The sequence below is a fragment of the Sus scrofa genome, chromosome 4, assembly GCF_054392235.1.
Source record: "Sus scrofa isolate SSC_HxYL_T2T_F1_AM1 chromosome 4, Sscrofa_HxYL_maternal_Yorkshire_Landrace_v2.0, whole genome shotgun sequence".
NCBI lineage: Eukaryota > Metazoa > Chordata > Mammalia > Artiodactyla > Suidae > Sus > Sus scrofa.
In genome coordinates this window covers 130,038,605-130,052,606 of record NC_139386.1, presented here as the reverse complement: position 1 = coordinate 130,052,606, position 14,002 = coordinate 130,038,605, and the positions used below count along the sequence as shown (strand labels likewise).

The following is a 14,002-nucleotide window of genomic DNA, read 5'->3' as shown; positions in this document are numbered from 1 at the left end:
CCCGTTCAAAACCATCCCCCACCGGAGTTATACACTCACTGCCACCGATGTGCCATAGGAGTGATACCGTCATCGCCCAGAGTCTGTAGTTGACACTAGAGTTCACTCTTGGTGTTGGGCATTCTGTGGATTTGGACTAATGTACAACAACATCTGTCCCTTATCATAGTATCATAAAGTGTTTTCACTGACCTGAAAATCCCCTGCATTCCACTTATTCACCCCGTCCCCCCCCCAACCCCCTGCCCCCAACTCCTGGCAACCACTAATCTTTTGACCGTCTCCATAGCTGTACCTTTTCCAGAATGTTAAATACTTGGAAACATACCATTTGCAGCTTTTTCAGACTGGCTTCTTTCACTCTTGCGCTTAAATAAGACGCATTTAAAATACCTCCATGTCTTTTCAGGCCTGATGGCTCATTTCTGCTTGGGGCTGAATAATGTTTTCCGTGGTCTGGATGTCCTGCAGTTTGTCCGTTTACCTACCGAGCGACGTCTTGGTTGCTTCCTAGTTCTGGTGGCTTTGTACATAGAACTGCGATTCTCTTACATTTAGAATGGAAAGCCATGAAGAAGCCCCCCTGCACAGCGCAAGGAGCCCTACCCAGTCTCTTGGGCTAGACCGTGATGGAGGATAATACGGGGAAAAGAATGTCTGTGTGACTGGGTCGTTGTGCTGTTCGGCAGAAAGGGACCCAGTACTGTAAATGAACTGTACTCCAATAGAAATAGACAGACAGAGCTGCTGCACATCCACAGGCAGGTTTTGTGAGGATCCAAGGTTTGACTCGTGTGGTTAATCACCGAGGAATGTGGTTGCTGGATGGCACAGTAAGAGCATGTTCAGTTTTATAGGAGACACCAGACTGCCTTCCAGAGTTGCTGTGCCACGTCTTTCCCCCCGGCAGTGAACGCAGCTTCCTCTTGCTTCACACCCTCGCCAGCGTTTGGCTGTGGCGATGGTTGCCCAGGATCTTCGCCGTGCCAACTGTGTGGTGCATCTCATCGTCTTATTTCTGTTCCCCTGGCGACATAGGATGTGGAACAGCTTTTCCTGTGCTCCTTGCCGTGTGTTTATCTTACTATTCCCCCCCATCCCTTTTTCAGCCACACCTGCTGCATATGGAAGTTTCCGGGCCAGGTATTGAGTCCGAGCCACAGGTGGGGTAATGCCGGATTCTTAACCCACTGCACTGGGCCCGGAATCAAACTGCCACCTTCACAGAGATAAGCCAGATCATTAACCCACTGTGCCACAGCAGGAGCTCCTCTGTATCTTCTTTAGTGAGGTGTCTGTGAAGTCTTTGGCCCATTTTCTAATTGGCCATTCTTTTTCCTGTTACTACCTTTTAAGATTTCTTTGATATTTTGGATAACAGTCCTTTATCATATGTTACTGGCTGTTGTTTTCTTTTTTTAATGATTTATGGCTTTTTTTTTTTTTTGGCAAGCCCACGGCATGTGGAAGTTCCTGGGCCAGGGATCGAACCTATGCCCCAGGAGTGATAATACTGGATCCTTAACCTGCTTTGCCACCAGAGAACTCTGGAACTTTCATTTTTTATTTAGAATGATCTTTCTAAGTGCTTTTGGGAAATGAGATGACTACAATGTTTATTGTCGTCAATTGCTAGGATATAAATTTACTTCTGATTTTTTAAAACATAAGTTTCATGAATTGAGACCTAGTCTTACAATTTATTAAATCAACTCTTATTTCTGTAAATTAGGATTATGATGTCCCTTAATTGCCTGCTGCCAACCTCACAAGGTAGAAGGGTGCAAAAGATGAATTAAAACTAAAATCAGAAGTAGCTTACCTTGTCATCTTTAATCCGACATTTGACTAGAGGATGTGGTTACAGGGAGGTGTGTGTGTGTGTATTTTAGTAAACCATGCAATTTCATTTCCCATGTTGTTCCTGTATCCCCATCTTATCCAGAGGTATTGTTGTAAATATATAAATATGAGCCTTCCTTTTGAGATGGCCATTATCAGATACTGAATATCAAGCCACATTTTTGTACTGTTGACTCTTTTCTATCAAATGTAACAAGAATTTTAAAATAGTCCTCTTTAATGTATATCCTAAATCTGATTTTATCTAAAAGTGGAAAGTTTATATATTTAACGCTAGCAACGTTCTGGTTAATTTTACCTCACTGTCTTTCAGATTAACAAATAGGAACATTATACACAAACCTGCAGAGTGGACCTTAATTGCTTTGGTGTTGCTCTCATTGTAAGTACTCTTTCAGATTTTTAATATGAAGACTCTTATAGAGAAAAACAGAGTTATTTGTTGATTTTTCTAAACTTCTTGGAAAGTGTTGTACCTCTATTTTGTGCCTATTTTCCTTTCTTTTGTGATAAAATGACTTTGATGTAAAATGCCATGCCACATTTTGATAAGCTGTAATCCTTCTCTGTATTTTTAAATATATTTTCTTCCAAGGGCCTGTTTCTTTTCAAATATTATTTGTAATCTTGTAAAAGGGAAGAACATGCCCGTGTGAGATACATACAGACCAATTCCTTAATTCCATTTTTAATAGTGAATTTTATTCATGTTGAATGGCTTCGTTATTTTACATCTGTATTTTTACTGGTATATCTAGTGCTAGTTCATTTTTACCAGAACTCTCATCACTTATATCATCAGAAGAGTTTTATTTTCCAAGTTAATGTACATCTTTAAAATCAAACAGATTTAAAGGAACTGGAGTGGATACTTCCTATATTATATAAAACATTTAATACTCACTCACCTTTTAAGAAATCACTAGTGGTTTCTAAGGCAGTCTATCAATCGGGTTAAAACCATCTAGTAAGTGTCGTGTTTTTCAGCTTGAATTGCAGAAGTCAGACCATTCATTACTGCATTACTGTTGCTGCTTGGTGCTTGTGAGGTCATTGAGGCCCATAGGACATTGAACACTTACTGGACACTCAGGCCACGAAGTGTTAGGAGCCAGCCTCATAGCATCTCCAGGCCTACTTTTCTCTCTTTGATATACTCCAGTCTGACATGTTATTCTGGCTTCACTGTCTCGAGGAAGGCTGTGCTGGGAGGCATTAGAGTAGGCTTCAGTGAACCAGCATCTGTGTCGCCCAGCCAGACACAACTCACATGATTCATTAAATCAGAACACAGAAAATAACTTTACTTGAATGCCCTGATATAAATTTTTTATCAACCATAAGAACAAATCTTTTGTCATTTCTACTATTCAGTGTTCCAGTTGAATTGGTAATTTGTGAAACAGATCTTATTAATTTTTTAGAAAGTTCTTTCCATTTTATGAAATTTGTAAATATTTTGGCCACTGGCAAAAAAAATATCAGTATCTCTGCTCACCCACCATATCCTCTGCCTGCTAATAAACTCTCATAGATAACTGTTAAGCTGTACTTCTGCAATTCATTATACTAAAGGGGAAGTAACTTTTTTGGTTGACAAGTCAGAGGCCCAGGCCCAGCAGTCGTCTTAGAATCCTGCTTTCTAAGTCATTAACTGGAAGTATGATCTTAATGAGCAGCTGCTTACTGAGGGCATGTGAGGTCCTACTTCTTCTTGTGTCGGACTCCTGCCCCCTCTTCTCCAAAATGGATAGCAAGGAACAAAAGGGGAAAAAGCAGGGAAAATGACGTGTCAAAGGCCACCATTACAATTTCATACGGTTAGTCCATGCAGAAGTAAATGTCTCTTACTTGATTTTGTTAGAGGCATCCACGTGGCCCAGAATACTGAAAGCTTTGCTAGTCCTTTACGTACTATTGGACTGAACCTAACTTTGGGTGTAGTGTAGGTATTTCAAGGGCCAGGGACCCTTACAAATAGCAACGTAATTGAATCCAAGACCTCACATCTTCGCATCTTGGGTGAATAGCACGTTTCCCGCTGTGCAGTCAGTCTTAAGGTCAGAGCAGCCATTCTCTCTCCTTGTCCCCAAGCCCTGCGGTTAGATGTGCCCACCTTTCTCCTGGTCTTTGATCCTTTTGATCCCTTGACGACTTACAGCCTTTCTGGTTAAAGCCCTTTTGGCTTCTTTTAAAATATTCCATCACTATGGACACCAAGTTGGCTGGTACTTCGGTTTTTTTCCTTTCAAATCTTGTTTTCTCACATTTCTCTCTAACTTTTGCCATAGGCCCTCTTTGCAGTCTTTATCTTCCTAGTTAAATCTGTCTCTCTCTTTTTTTGGCGGGGGGGGGGCTCTCCCTGTGGCCTGTGAAAGTTCCCGGGCCAGAAGTCAAACCAGCACCACAGCAGCATCCTGAGTGCCTGCAGTGACAATGCCAGATTATAGACCAGATCAGATTAATGACTAACTTAATCATTAAGAAGCCATTTTGATACACGATAAGAGAACTCCCAAAATCTCCTTTTACTTTTTTTTGGTTTTTTCAGGGCCGCACCTGCGGCACATGTAAGTTTTTGGGCTAGGGGTGGAATTGGAGCCGTAGCTGCTTGTCTATGGCACGGCCACAGCAATGCCAGATCTGAGCCGCATCTGAGACCTATACCACAGCTTGCAACAATGCTGGATCCTGAACCCACTGAGCGAGGCCAGGAATTGAACCCACATCCTCATGGATACTAGCCAGGTTCTTAACCAACTAAGCCACAATGGGAACTCCAAAACCTCTTTAGTCATCTGCTGCTAAGACTTCTGTGCCCTGTCCCCATATTTTATTTCTTATTTCCTCATTTCTCAGAAAATCCCCTTTAGCTTTTCCTATTTCTGCCCCTCCAGGGAATCTATGTCTCATCTAATAAGCCGTTTCCTTCTCAGCCTGTCTTTTTATCATCCCTTTAGAATAAATATTATATGGGATGGGATAAAATTAAAGTACATATACCCATCACGTTAAAATCAACCCCATAGACTTCTGCAAAACATGCTTTAATTTATATTTGTACCCCTCTTTCCCCCCTCTTAGATTTCACAGTTAATTTTTAGAGAAGACATTGTTATTGGGGGAAGAAAAAACAGGCATGAGAGCCAACTTTGGGTAAAGAACCTTAAACACAGAGAAAAATACGGAGACGTTAGACACTCCAAGAAGCATGTACCTATAAAGCAGAAGGAGGTAACACACAGTGTTTGTGGAGCAGTAGTCCCTGCCTTCAGCCTTTTAATTTATTGCCACTAAGATTGGACATAGGCATACGTGGAATTACCGTTTTTCTTTTTCCTAATAATCATCCTAGGATTTGGAAAACCTTTGCATTTACTCTCAAATTTCCAATGGAATTTTTTTTAGTCATCGCTTGTAGACATTTTTGGAACTCGTGATAAAACACGAAACTTCAGTCGTGGCGCTGCAGAAACGAATCTGACTAGGAACCATGAGGCTGCGGGTTCAGTCCCTGGCCTTGCTCAGTGGGTTAAGGATCCTGTGTTGCCGTGAGCTGCGGTGTAAGCCTGCAGCTGTAGCTCTGATTAGACCCCCCCCCCCCCCCGCCTGGGAACCTCCATGTGCCATGGATGTGGCCCTAAAAAGACAAAGAGACCAAAAAAACCAAATTATAAGAGTGCTAATTAACACTGTTTTGGTGTTCTAAAAATAACTGGTGGAGTTCCCTTGTGGCACAATGTGTTAAGGATCCAGCATTATCACTGCAGTACCTCAGGTTCCTGCTGTGTTGTGGGTTCTATCCCTGGCCCAGGAATTTCCACATGCTGTGGGCATGGCCAAAAAAAAAAAAAAAAAATCAATAGCTGATTAGAAATGCAGTAAAGTAACCTAGTAGTTGCTGTTTTTGCTTAAGCTCTTGGCTATAATAATTTTATGTTTGCATTGAACTTTATCATACTTTGATTACATATTTTATGTTGAAATAATAAAATATTGAATCTTTCTCGCATAAATAATGCTCTAATAAGATATTAAGCTCTTTCCACAGTCTTGATGCATGATTTTCCATAAAAATGTGTATATGTATATAGATAGCCTGCTATAAATATTTTAGGACCTTTATGCTCTATTGTGTAAAGCTTGTGAATGAATTTATATATCTTGATGTTTTATATACCAAATTAGAAAGCGAAGTAAGTTACATCGACGTGCATTTCCTGGTGCCTCCTCATAGTGTATCACGTATTTGTTTTGATTTTCCTCATAACACTCACCTAACCTTAGTATTAGGAAAGCAGAAACTGAAGAATCATATTTGACCCCGGTCACAGTTTTCAGAAGAGTGTCTTTGAGAAGATTTTGACTCTTTTGAGACTTTACAGTCATGACACCACCCCCGCCCCCCAGACTCGGTCCGTTTCCTCCCTTCTGTGTTCCCTTTGCCCTTGGTCCTCCCCGTCTTTCTGGCCTCTGTCATTCTACCTGAGCCTGTAACATGAGCGGGCACTGTGCAGTTGTTGACCTAAAGCTGAGAAATCAGGGGAAGGGTCCAGACCAAGGCTGGCAGCCAAAGAGGAGCCATCGTGAAGGCTTAGAGAAGCCAACGGACTGGCCCGAGTTCTCTTTGTGTGCAGCACACACACCAGAAGCGGGATCAGTATCTTCCGTGACTTCTTGTCTTTAAAATGGAACTTTTTCATCAAGGTTGAATGTGGAACCTTTGTAAAAGGCCGCTGCTATTCGATTATAATGATCTGTGGTTATTCGTAGCCTAGGAATCCGATGTCTCATAGCGCCCAGCCACGGAGAGGAGTGAGTTGTGTTCCGTGGGGATGATTTGGTTTTCTCATGAAGGAGTGAGTGCATCCGTGCTTACCTGCTCTGTGCTGCTTAGGAGGAACGGAGAGTAGAAGGTGGCCTGTGGATACACTCTGGTCCTGGTTTCCTGCCCTTGGAGTTCTCTAATGGAAAGCTTTCAAGATGATCTCCAGAAATGTCTGCTTTCATTTTATTTATCTGAACTGTCTGTTTCCAGTGAACTGTGGCCCACTTCCTAGACAGAGACCAGGCCATAGTTTATTCCCCCTAAAAGCTTTGAGTATTCCCGTCGTTCTGGGAGTAGCATGTAAGTCCTGGGAAATGGTATTTAAATAAGCTCAACTTGACCATGATCGCGCAACAAAAGCCTTCTCTGGCCATGGGCAGCCACTTTAGGTAACCGTCACACGGATCGACACTCGGGAGAGTCCCTTCCCTCGGGTGCCAGGCATGAACAGAAAGATGTGGCGAAGGCTTTTTGCCTCAGCAGATTGTTTTTTATAGTGTGCCCGTCACTGATTTCCTTAGAGAAATGCGTGAGCACGCCATGAAAAATGAAGAGACGGTTCCTTAGAAATGTATCGGTTCTCAGAAGTATTCCAAAGCCTTTCTCTTAACATTCCCAGTTTAGTTCTCAGTATCAGACCATATCGATCATTGAAATAATGTGTACGTTTCCTTATAATTATGAAATTTTTATATATAATTGTGTTTTATTGAGATATAATTCATATAACATAAAATTCACCATTTTAAAATGTACAAATCACTTGTATTTAGTATAGTCACTATTTTGTGCAGCTGTCACCACTGATTCCAGAACATTTTCATCACCTCAAAAAGAAACCTCATATCTATTAGCTTAGTCCCTGCTTTCCATTCTTCCACCCCCCAGCAACCACTAATCTACTTTCTGTATGGATTTACCTATTCCAAACATTTCATATAAATAGAATAATATATGGCCTTTTGTGTCTGGCTTCTCTCACTTAACACAGTGTTTTCAAGGTTTACTCAAGTTGTAACATGAACTTCATTCCTTTTTATGGCTGAGTAGTATTCCATTGTATGGATATACCACATTTTATTTATCCATTCATCAGTTGATGGACATTTGGGTTGTTTCTACTCTTTGGCTCTTTATGAACATTTGTGTACAAGTTTCTGTGTGAGCATAAGTTTTCAGTTCTCATAAGTATATATAGCTATGAATAGAATTACTGGGTCACGTGCTAACTCTGTGTTTAACCTTTTGAGGAACTGCCAGATTGTTTTCCACAGTGGCTGCACTGCTTTAAAATCACCACTGGCATTCTGTGAAGGCTCTGGAGATTGAATTTCAGAGGTCATCTCTTCTTGCCTCACAGTTCCTCCTGTTTTTGGCAGTTTTATAATGGAAGGTTTTTTAATCCATGAGTAGCTAAGCTTCCCCATCCTTGGGCCAGAATATACATTAAAGTCGCCAAGGGTCCCAGGAAGAAAGATATGCTCTCCAGCTCCCCCTCCCACGCAGCAGCAGTAGCAGCAGTGACAGCAGCGATGAGAGCTGCTAGCAGGTAGCTCTCAGCCCTCACGGTCCCCACCTTGACCCGAGGAGTCCGTCTCCCTCTGCTCTTGACAGCTTCACGTCCTACCCGAGCTTGCTGGGAGGACGGGCCAGGGGAGACGCGGAAGCATGAGGTTTCTTGACACCGTTATTTCTAGCCTCTGGGTTCTGCACCTTTAGAGTGTGACATGCTGTGTGGACACTACCTGCTGATTCCATTTCTGTCTGGGAGGATTGAAGTGAAGTCAAGCCACTATTCTGAGAGCACTGTTCTTATCAAGAAGTTTTTCCAACACTCATCTCCAAAGCTGCTCTATAAAGCTGTCACAAACAGGATTTGGATATAAAGTTTAAAGGCACGACAGCCCAACCCTTTAAACAAACCTCTGTGTAATATCTCACTACAGCGTGAGTTACCAAGAACTCGTTTAGAAATATCAATGGGAAGCATCCCTGCTTCCTTATTAATAGGTAATCCTAAAGCATTAAATGCAAACATGATCAGGACATAAACCATCTGTTATAAGAAAAACACTCTATTTTATTTGGCTTTCATGGTCTCTTATAATCAAAGTTTTTATCTCAGTTTTCTAGATACTAGATCTGAAATAGAAAACCCATAATGACATACTTCTTCACGGTGGGTTCTTCTGGTCTGTTTTTCTATTAGAAGTCTTTAGTAATGACAGCCTCACGTGCCTCTTGATTTTCGCATTTCGGGACTTCACATTTGTGCCTAGGATAAAATTAATGCAGTTTAAATATATGTAAATAATTATTATTAAGCATGGTGGTATTTCTAATAAATGAGATCCCCTTACCCCAGAGATCACCTTTAGCTCTGCAAGGGTCTCTTAACTTGTGCATTCACTCTCGTTATGGCTTGTATCCTATTTCCCCCCTTGCACTAACAGTGTAGCCTGGCACAGGTTTCTTAACCGCAGAGCTGCTCTGTAAAGCATTTTTTGTCTCATTGGCAGTAAGAGGGGATTGAATCCTGGTGAAATAGATTGGGCAGTATGAATTTACCTCTGCGATGCTACAGTAAGGAACTATTTTAATGAAGGCGTCAGAGGCTACTGAAGCATTCGGCGGAGATGAGTGTACTCAACAGAGGAGAGGATTTAGCTGCTGGTGGCGGGTCGTGGAGACCCAACCCAGTGTCCCTGCCCTGTTGGGCGTCTTAGTCCTTAAGCTGGCAGAGAGATCCAGTGGCTGATGCAGCTGGCTGTTCTTCTGTGGGAAGATGACAGCGTACTCACTGAAGTCAGGGTGAACCCCGAGATCCCTTTCTTCGTGCCAGAGACTTAGCTGGCATCCTGCTGCCATCCACATCAAAGATACGAAGGCAGCAGTGAAGCGACTGAGTGCCTCAGCACTGCGCCCAAGGTGGTGAGGAGGGAAGTAAGACGGGTAGGTTGGGGTTTTTTAATGTAAAAATGCATTTTAGAATTCATTTGCTTACGGAATCGTCACCACACCTATGGGCCTTTTTCCCTCTTCCTTATTATTCTTTACGTTTTATTCTGGGAGTAAGTCTTAGCAAAGAATAGGGACATCTAGAAGGTTGTTCTTTTATGTCAGCATTCCTGACTCTGTGTTCAGATCACATTTAAGGAAATGTTTTTTAAGTCGTCCTAGAATAATGTTTCCTTTTTTTTTTCTTTTATGGATGAAAAGATCCCAAACATTCATTGCTATAACTTCTCTAAACTAGGTATGGTAATGAGTTTCTCCCTGAGGTAGTATGTAGCCCTGATTTTTCTTGTAAAGAGTTTGTCTGGACGTCTTTTTTTTTTTTTTTTTTTTTTTTTTTTAATGTTTTTAACATCATGCCATGAAAGCCAGCATAGACAGAGCCCACATATGCCAGGAAAGGATGAGAGTCACACTTGGCCGTACGTAGCACCATAACTGAAAGTCCTTGCGGAGGCGACAGAATAATGGAAGCGTTTTCAAATAATTGAAATCTGGCTTTAAAAGAGCCAGCAGATGTTTATGGAGCAGCTGCTGTGGGTACGACTGTGTCCCGGGCCTTGTAGGGGCTACAGAAGTTAAACCAAGACCCTGCCGTCAGAGACGTGACAGCCCCCCGGAGGCTGAGGAAGGGGGGGCGAGTCCTGCGTGAGTAGCTGCAGCCGAGCGGAGCGGAGCGTGTGTAAGCGGGGGTCAAAGGAGCCGGCGGCCTCTGCTGGGAAGATCAGAAAAGGTTTCGCAGAAGGGAGATTTGTGATGGGCCTAGAAGATAGTTTCAAGAAGTCGAAATGAAAGGGTGGGAGCATTCTCGGAAGTGCTCGTGTAATGAAAGGTGCAAGAAGAAGAGCGACGGTCGAGAGGAACTGGCAAGCGTGTCGAGAGGTAGAGTCTGCTGGAGGGGTGAAGCCCTGACTGGCAAGCACGCATTTCAGTGGGCAGTGGAGGTCGTTTCAGTTTTGAGCAGAGAGTTCCATCCTGAAGCCTGTGCTGGGATTGCGGGCGCCCCTCTGATCCAGTCCTTCGAAGACTGGCCGATGCTCCTCCGGGGGCCCGCGTGGCCCTGCGTGGTCCAGCCCCCTCCTCCAGCCTCGTCTCACCCCACCTGCCCGTCCTCCCCATTCCTACCACGCCGACCTTCTCTCCGGCCCTTCGCGTCACGCCCTCTCTCCTCGTAGGACACAGGCGGTTCCCGTGTCAGAATGTTCTTCCTTCCCCTCTTTCTTTGGTTCACTCATCTTCACGGCTGAGGACACGAGGAAGTGTTTCTTCCTCAAGAAACTTCCCTGACTAGATCAGCTGTCTTTACAATAGGCCATCATAACACCATGTGCTTATCTTGGCTAGCACGTGTTAGTAGTCTGACTGCTTGATGAAGGTCTCACTCAATTTGAGGATTTTGGGGGCTGGCTCTGTGTCTGATTTTACTCCCCATTATATACCCAGCACTTCAGCATCGTGCCTAGAATATTATAGATTTACAATAAATAGCTAGCAGTGAGTGAATGAATGGAATTACTTAGGAAGCTGTCACTTCTAGCTTTTTGTTAACTCCTTCCCCACTGCCTACAAGTGCTTAAAAAACAGGAGGAAAAAAACAGAACAAAACTATCCTTTGTCCATAACCTCACTGACCAACTCACTTGCCAGACTTCTCACTGAAGAGCTGGTCTGCTGTCTGCGATTGCAGTGCTTTTCTTTTCTTCTTCTTTTTTTTGTTTTTTGTCTTTTAGGGCTGCACCCATGGCATATGGAGGTTCCCAGGCTAGGGGTCCAGTCAGTCTTGGAGTTGCCAGCCTGTACCACAACCACAGCAATGCAGGATCTGAGCCACATCTGCGACCTACATCACACAGCTCATGGCAATGCCATATCCTGAGCGAGGCCAGGGATCGAACCTGCATCTTCCTGAAACTCCACCAGTGCTTTTCTTTAATCCCTTCAGTTCTGGCTCTTGGCCACAGCATTTATGAAATTGCTTTTCTCAAGGTCTCTAGTAGTAATAGCCTAAGTTAACCAAAGAACAGGGCTGCAGTGAACTAAAATGATTACAGTGAAAATGAAATGGGAGAGACAGATGATAAGAGACATTATATAGCCCCTGAATCTACAAAGTTCAGCAATGGGGGGGTTATCAAACGTGATTTCAAAATATGAAGACAGAAAATTGGAAAAAATACCAATTCTTTTCAGGAAGAGAGGATGTAAGGCAGTAATTGAAGGAGAGGTTGCTTTGGGTTTAACACCTGTTCTCCGAGTACTGAGACCAGTTCAGGCAAGATCCAAGGTTAAGGCAGATTATCCAGTTGGGTGGTTCCCCAATAGGTGTTGAAAATGTGGAGTTGGGAGTTCCCATCATGGCTCAGTGGGTAACGAATCCGACTAGGAACCATGAGGTTGCGGGTTTAATCCCTGGCCTTGCTCAGTGGGTTAAGGATCTGGTGTTGCCGTGAGCTGTGGTGTAGGTTGCAGACGTGGCTCGGATCTGGCATTGCTGTGATGTGGTGTAGGCCGGCGGCTACAGCTCTGATTGGACCCCTAGCCTGGGAACCTCCATATGCCATGGGTGTGGCCCTAGAAAAGGCACACACACAACAAAAAGAAAATGCGGAGTTGAAGCTAACAAATGAAAAGGAAAATCAGAGTTAGATTTTAGAGTCGCGTGAGAGGCAGAGTTACAGGATGTTAAAGGCGGTCCAGGATGGGACCGCTGCATTCTGTGCTGAGGTCGGCTGCGGGCACAGAAAAAGCAGAAGGGGGAGGAACAGACTTTCTCTTTTTTAAATGCCAAAACGGTATGCAAATATGCTTGACTCTTTATAGGCCCGATTTCATGTGAACCTCACAATTCAGTGAGGTCAGTGGTGGTGTCCCACTTCCTAGAGAGGGAAGCAGACTCTGGGAAGACAAGCCCTTTGTCCAAGGTCGCAGCTGGGATTTTGATTTCAAGATGTGTGCACTTTCCATGGCCCCGTGTACCTTGGAAAGGCATGTGTACAACCAGAACACCCCCAGGGAATCCAGAACGGGTTTGAAGTTCAAAAAAGAGAGGGCAGCTACCTTCTTGAGAGCCCGGCAGTTCCCATCTGCTGGACAAGGACGAGAACGGAACTGGGCTGTGGTTGGGGCAGCTGTGGGTGTGGGTGACCTTCACGGAAGCAGTTTCCATTAAATGCCAGCGGAGAACAGATTGCAAGGGCTGCTCTCGTGGACAGGCGTGAGGGTTTCTAGGCATAGCCAGTATTGCCCCTCTTCATGTGGTTGTCGAAAGAGGAAAAGAGAGAGGAATTACGAGCCACTGGAACGTGGTAGAAGCTTGAGAAGACTTCTCAGGGTAGTGGAGGCTTGAGCACGTTGGCAGCAAAGGCAGGGATGCCAGGCGGGATGGGAAGGACCGAGAAGACAGCTGAGGGGAAGGGTCTGGAAGTCACTGGGAATGCCCCCAGGTCACCCACCTCCCTGTCCCACCCCCTCCTCCCTGTGGTTCTCTCTCCCTGAATGTCAGGGTTCTTGGGTAACATTGTGCCTCCTGTACTTAATTTCAAGAGTGAATGAACCAGACCTTAGATACTGCTCTTTCTCAAAACCCCTGTTAGTATTATCATTTCGTTACTTGTTGTAGCTTATTCATATCCCTCCACCACAGGTTAGTGATGCGCTTTGGGGGAAATGTAGGGCAGCACTTCTAAGCCTGACCTATACGGTCACTATGCTTAATTCTGGTGTCTGAGTTTTTTGGTTTGGGGTGGTTTTTTTTCCGTATTCCTGACTTTACCTTCCCTGCCCTCTCCTCTTTTATAATCCACAAATCAGTCTTAACATATACATGTACTTCACAAAAAAAAACCACACACAAACACACACACACACCCAGTTTCTACATGAGAATAAGAGACTTTCCACTCATTGAAAAATTGGGTTTGAACAATGTGTGAACAAGCTCTAAACCAGGAAAGATCCCTGCAGACATGAGGCAGATTTGAAAGTGTTTTCTTACCAAAACGTCGTCCTCGTGCTGCCGGGGACCTCGTCTGTGTGACTTTGGTCTCCCCATCGCCGAGCACCCGGGCTGGCGTGTAGTGAGCATGAGGGCATGTGTGTAAAGCAAATCAAACGAACGCGGGGACGGGAACAACGCAGATCACGCCATTGTTGGCGTTTTGAACTTCAAAATAGGACTGGTAGCACTAGTAAAACTGCACAGGAAAAACCAAAAATTATTGCTTACTATCATGAGTAAAGAGAATATTGCCTTGGTAACGATTTATATTTTCCGGTGGATACAGTCTGATAGGGACG

General features: G+C 43.9%; 1 protein-coding gene across 8 annotated transcripts in view; it reads left to right on the top strand.

Moving 5' to 3' along the window:
• The window catches only part of RPAP2 (RNA polymerase II associated protein 2), an 83,935-nt gene that overhangs the window by 50,334 nt on the left and 19,599 nt on the right, over nucleotides 1-14,002 (top strand). For 7 of the 8 annotated variants that reach the window (XR_014844782.1, XM_003125906.5, XM_085024015.1 and 4 more), the window contains one exon: nucleotides 2,177-2,245. The exons of the other annotated variant lie outside the window; for it this stretch is intronic. Coding sequence is in view for 6 of the 7 variants with exons in the window: in XM_003125906.5 (XP_003125954.3) it covers nucleotides 2,177-2,245 (69 nt within the window). In the remaining variant the exon portion in view is untranslated. The remainder of the gene's footprint in view (nucleotides 1-2,176; nucleotides 2,246-14,002) is intronic. 8 annotated transcript variants of the gene reach the window in all.